Source organism: Myotis davidii, unplaced genomic scaffold, assembly GCF_000327345.1.
Source record: "Myotis davidii unplaced genomic scaffold, ASM32734v1 scaffold847, whole genome shotgun sequence".
Classification (NCBI taxonomy): Eukaryota; Metazoa; Chordata; class Mammalia; order Chiroptera; family Vespertilionidae; genus Myotis; species Myotis davidii.
The window spans coordinates 545,384-554,059 of NW_006298049.1; the positions used below are offsets into that span (position 1 = coordinate 545,384).

Sequence of the window (8,676 nt, forward strand, 5' to 3'; positions counted from 1 at the left end):
GGGGACAAAAGGAAGTGTATTAGTAACTACAAGGTAGACTCTGGTAAGTGTTCTGAAAGAGACAAAAACAAGCTGGTAGGGGCCTCTGACCAATGGGCATATCCTACCTGGCCAAGGGGGAGGGAAACAGGGACTCTGGTGACATCTGACGTCTCCACGATATGCACAGGCAGAGCTTAACGTTTTCCAAAATGGACTTATAATGCATTAAATCCACCACATTTTAGAAGAAAAGGGCCTATAAAATACTATGTATCATCATTAACTCAGAGAACTTCTGGTAAGTGTTCTGAAAGAGACAAAAACAAGCTGGTAGGGGCCTCTGACCAATGTCTATCTAGGTGACCCCTACATCCCCTACACACACAAAAATATAAAAATGCAAAAACAGAAACCTGACAATTGTTCAAAACCACTGGAGCAATGGGGGAGGGTGAAAAGGTAAAGGGGGTCAATTCTATGGTAATACATGGAAACTGGACTTTTGGTGGTGAGCACGTTATAGTGTATAAAGATAGTGAATTATAATGCTGTACACCTGGAACTTACATAATATTATTAACCAATGTTACCTCAATTTAAAAAATATTGGAACAGCTTTAATTCTTAAATTGATCTTCATTTTCCTCCTTGCAAGGGTATATAGATCCTGGACCCTCCGCTTTAAACAGAAGTAAATTCCATATCTTTTCAAGAAGATAGTTCTCTAATAGAGGCAGGTGACTGCTATTTTCCATCAAGGCTCATGAATACTGATGTGGCAGAAAAGCCCCTTAGGGCACAACCCAGAACCGAAATGTTAATAAATGCCCTCTATTGTGAAGAATCTTGCATCAGTGGGCTCACTGACTTCAGTAACTGGAATTTTTAAGTATCATTTTTTCCCTCCAAGGGAGTTTGACTATTGTATTATGTTAAAATTTAGAAATCCCCACAAATATACAAGGCAATTAAATCTCACAGGGTAACAAGCTCCGGAGCAGTGCACACCCTGGCTGGTCCCTCCTCATTTGAATAATAATTGCTGCCATTCATTTTACAGGCATTCATGTGTCTTGTATGCCTCAAAGGGCAGTTTGCAGCAATGGGAAAATTACATGACTGACTGAAAACACACATGACATTTAAACTAAATTAACAGGAAGACCAGTCAAGTCTGATATTTTCTGTCATGTGTCACCACCGCTTAATAGAAATTTGCCTCATCACTTTTGCTCCCCAAATTTCATATGAATGCTTTTTTAGCAACACAATTTGCCCTTCTGAAAAAAGAATTTAAGCACCACATAAGAAACAAATGCTATTTTAAACCACACACACACACACACACAAAACTGCCACAGGAAGTAAAATAAGGAACCTAACATTGCATAAAATCATCTCGTGCAATCTTGGAGATCAAATGCATAGTTTCCATATGTGTGCAGGCCGTGCTTCAAACAGACCCAAGATGAGAGAGCTGGGGCCAGCATTCAACAACGTGAGCTCATGAAACAAGACAAGGGTCCATGTGACTGTCTTCACACTAAGGAGGTTTGTAGCTCGTATACAAAGGGAAGCCAATGAGAGAACATTCAAAATAGTGTTAGTTGAAATGGGTATAGAAGTATGGACTCCTCAGAAGGTCAATGTAGAGGAAAATAATGTTTCCGGCATTGTGCAAAGAGAAATGACATAGAGGAACAAAGAGACAGAGTTTCATCATGAAAGACACAGTTAGAAATGTTAGATACTAAGTAAAGCATTCAAGTTATTGTAGCTTAGCTGTCATGTACTGCATACAATGTGGAGAGAGGCAAAGGCCATTTGAAAAGGCAAGGTTTAAAAACCTAAAGCATCGCCCTAACCGGTTTGGCTCGGTGGATAGAGCATCGGCCTGCAGACTGAAGGGTCCCAGGTTCGATTCCGGTCAAGGGCATGTACCTTGATTGTGGGCACATCCCCAGTAGGGAGTGTGCAGGAGGCAGCTGATTGATGTTTCTCTCTCATCAATGTTTCTAACTCTCTATCCCTCTCCATTCCTCTCTGTAAAAAAATCAATAAAATATATATTAAATAAATAAATAAAAATAAAAACCTAAAGCATCTGTATGAAGTTGTGCTCCAAACAGCCCTGCCTATGGATATATTAAAATAGGTGATACGCCCACCATACGAGTTTCTAGCAAATCCATTCTCTACTCTTAAGATGTCTCAGAAAATTATTGCTGGAAACTCATTATTTATCAAATACCCATTCGAGGTGTGTAAGAGAAGGAAGGAGCTATAGAGCACAGCAGTAAGCTGGGTACCTGGCTCTATGATGGTTTTGAAACACACAGTCCAGTGATGGTGAACCTATGACACGCGTGTCACCTCTGACACGCGAATTCATTTTTTTGGTTGATTTTTCTTTGTTAAATGGCATTTAAATATATAGAACACATAACAAAAATATAAGTCTTTGTTTTACTATGGTCGCCAATATCAAAAAATTTCAAGACGTGACACGGCACCAGAGTTAAGTTAGGGTTTTTCAAAATGCTGACATGCCGAGCTCAAAAGGTTCGCCATCACTGGTCTAGGTCAACCATAATCACAAGCTTACAAGGAGGGCATTAATTTTTCCCATTATACAGATAAATGACCCGAGACTCAGAATATTTAAGATAATATGCCCATATGGCTAAAATGTGGCAAGAATCAGTCTATGAATCCATGTCTGACTTCCAAGACGGTGCTCCAATAGTGTACTATCTTGATGTGGTGGGGGGAGGGGTTGAACGGGGATAGAGAATGAGATTCATCTTTGCATATTTGGAGTCTGAAGAGGCTGTGGAGACAGCAATCATACTCGGGAACTGGGAAATCTGGGTTTCCATTCTGGTGCTGCTTCAAGTGAGTTGCCTGACCTTAGACAAGTCACTGTACTTTTCCAAGTTCTGGATCCCAGGTTTCTCTGTCATACAGATGAGCCTGTAACGGACACTGAAGAACTTTAAGTGCCCTCATGCAGACAAGATGCTACCCATAAAAGTGTCAGGGGGCCCTAACCGGTTTGGCTCAGTGGAGAGAGTGTCGGCCTGCAGACTGAAAGGTCCCAGGTTCGATTCCGGTCAAGGGCATGTACCTTGGTTGCGGGCACATCCCCAGTGGGGGGTGTGCAGGAGGCAGCTGATCGATGTTTCTAACTCTCTATCCCTCTCCCTTCCTCTCTGTAAAAAAATCAATAAAATATATTTTAAAAAAATAAATAAAAGTGTCAGTGGGATATTGTGGGAAACTTAGTGAGCATTCCTGGCCATACCTTCTCTGACGAAAGAGATGATCACTACTGAAATAAAGCAGGTGGAAAAGAAAAGCTACTTGGTACTTGTTTTCAACATTTGCTGAGAGCACAACGCCTTCCTTCCCAACGGCTCTCCCCTATGCCCTTGCTTTTGTCAGACTAAATACCTCTAAGAGACTCAAGGTTCACAGTATGCGAAACCAAAGGTAATTTTGCAATGAATTTGACAAGACAGTGTTAATACAGAATGGAGACAAGTCTTGTAGTCCCTGACTCAGAATGTCGTTTTGTCTATAAACGGGAATCACATGCCCTTAGGAGTTTAATTCAACCCCAGATGAGATTATTGTAAAGGAAGAGAGTGATGGAGAGATACCCAGAGTCACAAGACCAACCTAGGAATCAGAAAATACCCCTCACTATTTCAGGTTACTCTATGGTGGTTAAACAGTAAGACACAGCAAAGCTTCAGACACTGAAGAGCTGCAATGAGAAATGTTTCCACCATTCCCTCCAAGGCATTCAAGAAAGCCTGAGATCAATAACACAAAACAGGAGTGTGAACACGAGGTAGTTATAAATAGGCACTACATGACCAAGCGTAATTTTGCACACAGAGAATAAATCCAAATAATCACCGCCAGAAAGTACTTCTGGGCCCTGGCCAGGTAGGTCAGCAGGTTAGAGCATCTTCCCAATACGCCAAGGTTGCGGGTTCAATCTCTAGTTAGGGCACATACAAGAAAAGCAACCAATGAATACATAAATAAGTGGAACAACAAATCAATGTTTTTCTCTCTCTCTCTCTCTCTCTCTCTCTCTCTCTCTTTCTCTCTCTCTCAAAATCAGGAAGTACTTCTGTATTTGACTTATTTTTCAAATGGTTAAAATGTGTATAAGAGAAAGAAATCTTAAAAAGCTTTTAATGAATTGGAAGCAACAAGAAAAAAAGCAATCCTCCATGTGAAATTAACCTTGACATTTATAAAAGAACTCCAAGCACTTTAAAAGGTGGGAAAGCTGAGCTAAATTTTATATTTGTACAAGTATCAACTTTTAATACTAAAAATTTTCAAAGTGCCTTTGATGAGCAAAGTCTACATACCCATGGAACTCTCCGGAAGCAATGATGAGTTCTGCTTCCAGGTAGCTTGTTCTGAATCTAGAGGGTCCCAGGGCATGGGCCCTTCAGTGTACAAATTCATATCAAAAGTATAGCAAGGAGACACCAGAACCCCAGGGGGCTGTTCTGTCTCAAGTTGGTGTTTCCATAATGAAAGGAAAATGCATTTTTAAAACAGGATATAACTAAAGGCTTCAAAAAAACCAAGGTAAATGATCATATTTATGTCCAAATTTCTATAAAAGAGAGAGTCATATAGAAACACTTCATTTAAAAGACACAAAACCAGGAAGCACCTACAATGGGCATCGGAGGTTTGGATGAAAACTTAGTTCAATGAACAAGAAATCTAATGAACAAAATAAACTGATGAATAAAATAGAAAGAGGCATGGGAACACGGGCCAGACTGACTAATATGAGAGAGAAAGGGGGGACGGGGAAGAGATTAACCAAAGATCTTATATGCACATATGTATTACCTATGGACACAGACAACAGGGTGGTGAAGGCCTGGCGTGGGGTGGGAACCAGGTGGAGGGGGGCAACTGGGGGACATCTGTAGCACTCTCAACAATAAAGATTAAAAAAAAAAACGCTAATGTGGTTCCCTTTTTAAAACGTTTGTAGTCTTTGCTCCCAGTTACTCACATTATGTGACACGACTATAAATTCTTCCGTGTCTTGAGGAGTCCCTTACTTGGGGTCTCACCCACCTGACAACTGCTTGACTGTGACAAAGATATGAATGGAGCTCCTCTGAGAAACCAGGAGGAAACACCTATCAGCAATGTCCTCTTTCCTTCAAACTGATGATTCACAATCTTTAGGCTTTTCAAACACATACATGGTGAGGCAAAAGTAGGTTTACGCTGTTCATAGGGAAAATAATACAATAACTAGTGAATAATAATACAGGAATAATCCATGCTTCATGTACTCACAACTGTAAACCTACTTTTGCCCCACCCTGCATAAGCACTGTGCGGGGTGGGGGGCAGAATATGGCTTCAAGTTATAAGGCAAGATCAGACAGATGAATGGAAACATAATTTGGGGGTAAATGTTCTATTAGGAAAATTCATTAAAATGGCAAGTCCATTTAAATCACTTTCCTTAACAACTGTCAAAAGAAACATTAGGCTTTTAAAAAAAAGATCAAAGAATTATTTAAGATGGATTTTAAAATAAAATAATAGACAAAATTCATGTTCTTAGTTGAGGAGGATAGTGCTTTTTATCTTATTTATTTTCAAGGAAAAATGACTAATTGAGCCTAATTCCAATAAAGGTAAACTTATTTTATTTTAAAATTATACTTGCTAAGATTTAAAAGATAAAATTAAAATCAGGAAACCGATCGATACTAATGCATCCAAAAGCCAATTTAATGGAAAACTGTAGTTTACAATAAATGTAAGTTGCACCCATAAGACTAGTAGAATGCCTGACATGCAGGACACATACAGCACAATACATCTCTGTTGAATTAATGAACAGATGACTATATTTAGATCTGCCATGCTTCTATTCCCTTCTCCTGTTTTATTAAACCAAACTCCTAACCCTTATAAGTTTTCTATAAATAATATCTAAAGAGAAAACATATGGCTGACATTAAAAACTTAGAATTTTACAACTTCTGACTCTACTCAATATACTCAAGAAGGTGCTAGCACATGGATTGCTTCTGTGAATTCTAAGGAATTTCTCCCCCACATTTTAAAATTATAGACCATATAGTGTCTTAACAGCATATGGCCACATTTATGCGATCATCTGAGAAGAATAATTCAATTTCATAAAAAATGCAAATTGAACATCATGCATTAATTCATGGCAACCCTGCTCTCAAGACAATCACCAGGAACTCCCACATGAAATCAATATGCAGACATCTATTTAACTTTTATCACAGGCTCACTAAGTAAATATCACGCTACGGACCACTTAGGTACTCCTTATTCACAGGCAAACAGCAGACATGAAAAGCCGGCTGGCGGTGTCAGGTCGTTAACAAATCAATCGATAACTGCTCCCCTGTTCCAGTTCGCCAAATGAGGGCGAAGATGTGCAACATCTGGACAGCAAACTGCTCACCTGCTGCCGAGGGGTGATCTGTTTACAGCAGGGCTCCCACAGCTACACTGCCTCCAACACATCGCTCAAGGAAACCTTAAGTTCTGTTATGTCTTCTTGGACTTCAATAAGATCCTCTCTTTTATACTATTTCTTAGGCACTAACAAGCCTGAGATCTCCACGGCCCGCTGCTCTTTTGGCTCCCCAAAGTGCCTGGGAGTGAGGCAGAACTAAAAAGCTCTTATGTACATTACATGATGAGGAGCAAATGGTTTAATCTTCAAGTTCCCCATTTCTACTGTCTTCAAAGCAAAAGTTTTAGCATTTTGGGGGTACCACATGTATTCACAAGTAGCTAACGCCTCCAAAGTGACCAAGAATGATCCCAGTTTTGCAAAAACTTAGTTTTGTTTTTTTTTTCTTTAAGTCTGAGCCCTGTTAAACACCACGTTCATGGTGCCAGCCCCTGAGAATACCACCCTTTGGCATTCATTTCAGGGTGGTTGGTTCTCCTGTCGGTCTCACATTACCGAGAGCCAGTGCATCCTACAGTGTCTGAGGTCACTTACCCAACCTGTCAGCTAAGAGACAATGAAAATGAAGCGAAGACAAGGAAGTTCAGTCACTGGCATAAAGTTGAGATCCCCAACTGCCTCCTCAATCTATACCACCATGTTAGAAACTCCTGTCTGCAAAGTGATGGCAAGAACAGCAGCAGAGCTGAAAAGTATTGCCCATTTTCTCCTCTCATTCATTCAAAAAAATCAACAGCAAGGCTCAACCCAAAGCCATACACATGATGCTCTTAATGATATTTATGAGAATGGAAGGCAATATCAGGTCGTGACGGATCAAACATCCTTCCCACTAACAGCCAGAGGGGAAAAAAGATCTCCATGACTTGATCTACAGGGAGAACATGACTATCTGTCGTCAAACGCAGAAGCTAACAGCAGCACACACACAGCCCTGCTGGAAGTGAGTCGTGCTGGTTTTTAAGTGAGCCTGCACTGTATTTACTTACCCTCCTGTCTTATTTCCTGGGTGAAGAGTTTAATTAATACTTCACCCCAGAAACAATCCACAGAAGAAAGAGCTTTATCGGGAGTAAAATTCGTAATGGCAACCTGCTTTCCTGTGAATGGAGCCTCCTTACTGCACTCCCATTCTCTTCCCTGGAAATCCGTCACCTCCCTGCTGTCTCAGTGGTGAAAGTGGAGTCCATACAATGATCCATGAGTAACAAGAAAAAGATTAGAGAACATCCTCTTGTTACCTGTTTTTCTCTCTTTTATCTAAGATGCTCAGGGCACACCTTTCCAGGGCGCAAATCACAGCAAGCCCTCAGCTCCTGAGCAAACTGCACGGTGCCTCACGCCCTTTACATTTGGTCTGTGTCTCAGGTTAAGAGCGGAGGGCGCACACAGCCAGGATGTTAGAAACAAGTTGCGATAGGTGTGGTTTGCCCCCTCCCTCAGCACCACCCCATAGGTGCTCTTCCCCAGGCCTTACCCGGCCCAAGAGGTTGTCCTGAAGCAGCGTCTCTTGCAGCACCGGGGCCACCTCCTCCAAGCTCAACATGTGGCAAAGGTCGGTGAGTTCCTCCTGTCCCAGGGACCCAGTGCCCGTCGTGTCAAAACTGTCAAACAGCTCCTTGAGTCGGGCCTCATGCTGGTCCTGCTGCACCTCATCCATCCCATAGCCCACAGCGCTCACCTGTGCGGGACAGAGACAAGGTCAGGTTGTGGCAGCCCCTGGAATCCTGCCACTGCCACCCCTCGGCAACACTATCCCTATCCTCTGCCCACCCTGGTCCCCTCGTGCAGGTCAAACGGGAAACCTTGGTGAGAGCCAGCAGGAGAGGGAATACTCACACCCACCAGCGAGCGCACGGGTCTCTCCGGGACCCAGCCCTGACCAGTCCCACGCACTCCCACAGGGCACACCCATGAGGTTGAGGTCCGGTCACCACAGGCTAACGTTACCCGAATGAGGAAGTCTTTTAGGCAGAAGGGCACCCCCTCAGGCGGGCAGCCAGTCTCTCAAACTCAAGACTGAGAGCGATTCTCTATCAGCTCATCTGGCCCAGGACTTACAGACAGTGAAAGGCCACTTCTGACACCCAGTCCTTTCAAATAAACTAACTGCTGGTGTCAACAGCCCACAGGGCCAGAGCTTCCATGCAAGTCCGCACACTCTAGCCGAC

The 8,676-nt window shown here is 42.2% G+C and overlaps 1 protein-coding gene across 5 annotated transcripts in view; it reads right to left on the reverse strand.

The window, feature by feature from the left end:
* Positions 1-8,189, reverse strand: part of NIN (ninein) — an 88,599-nt gene extending 80,410 nt beyond the window's left edge. For all 5 annotated transcript variants that reach the window (XM_006773770.2, XM_006773769.2, XM_006773775.2 and 2 more), the window contains exon 1: positions 7,983-8,189. In XM_006773770.2, coding sequence (XP_006773833.1) covers positions 7,983-8,165 — 183 coding nt within the window. In that variant the 5' untranslated portion in view covers positions 8,166-8,189. The remainder of the gene's footprint in view (positions 1-7,982) is intronic.
* Positions 8,190-8,676: the final 487 nt, after the last annotated feature.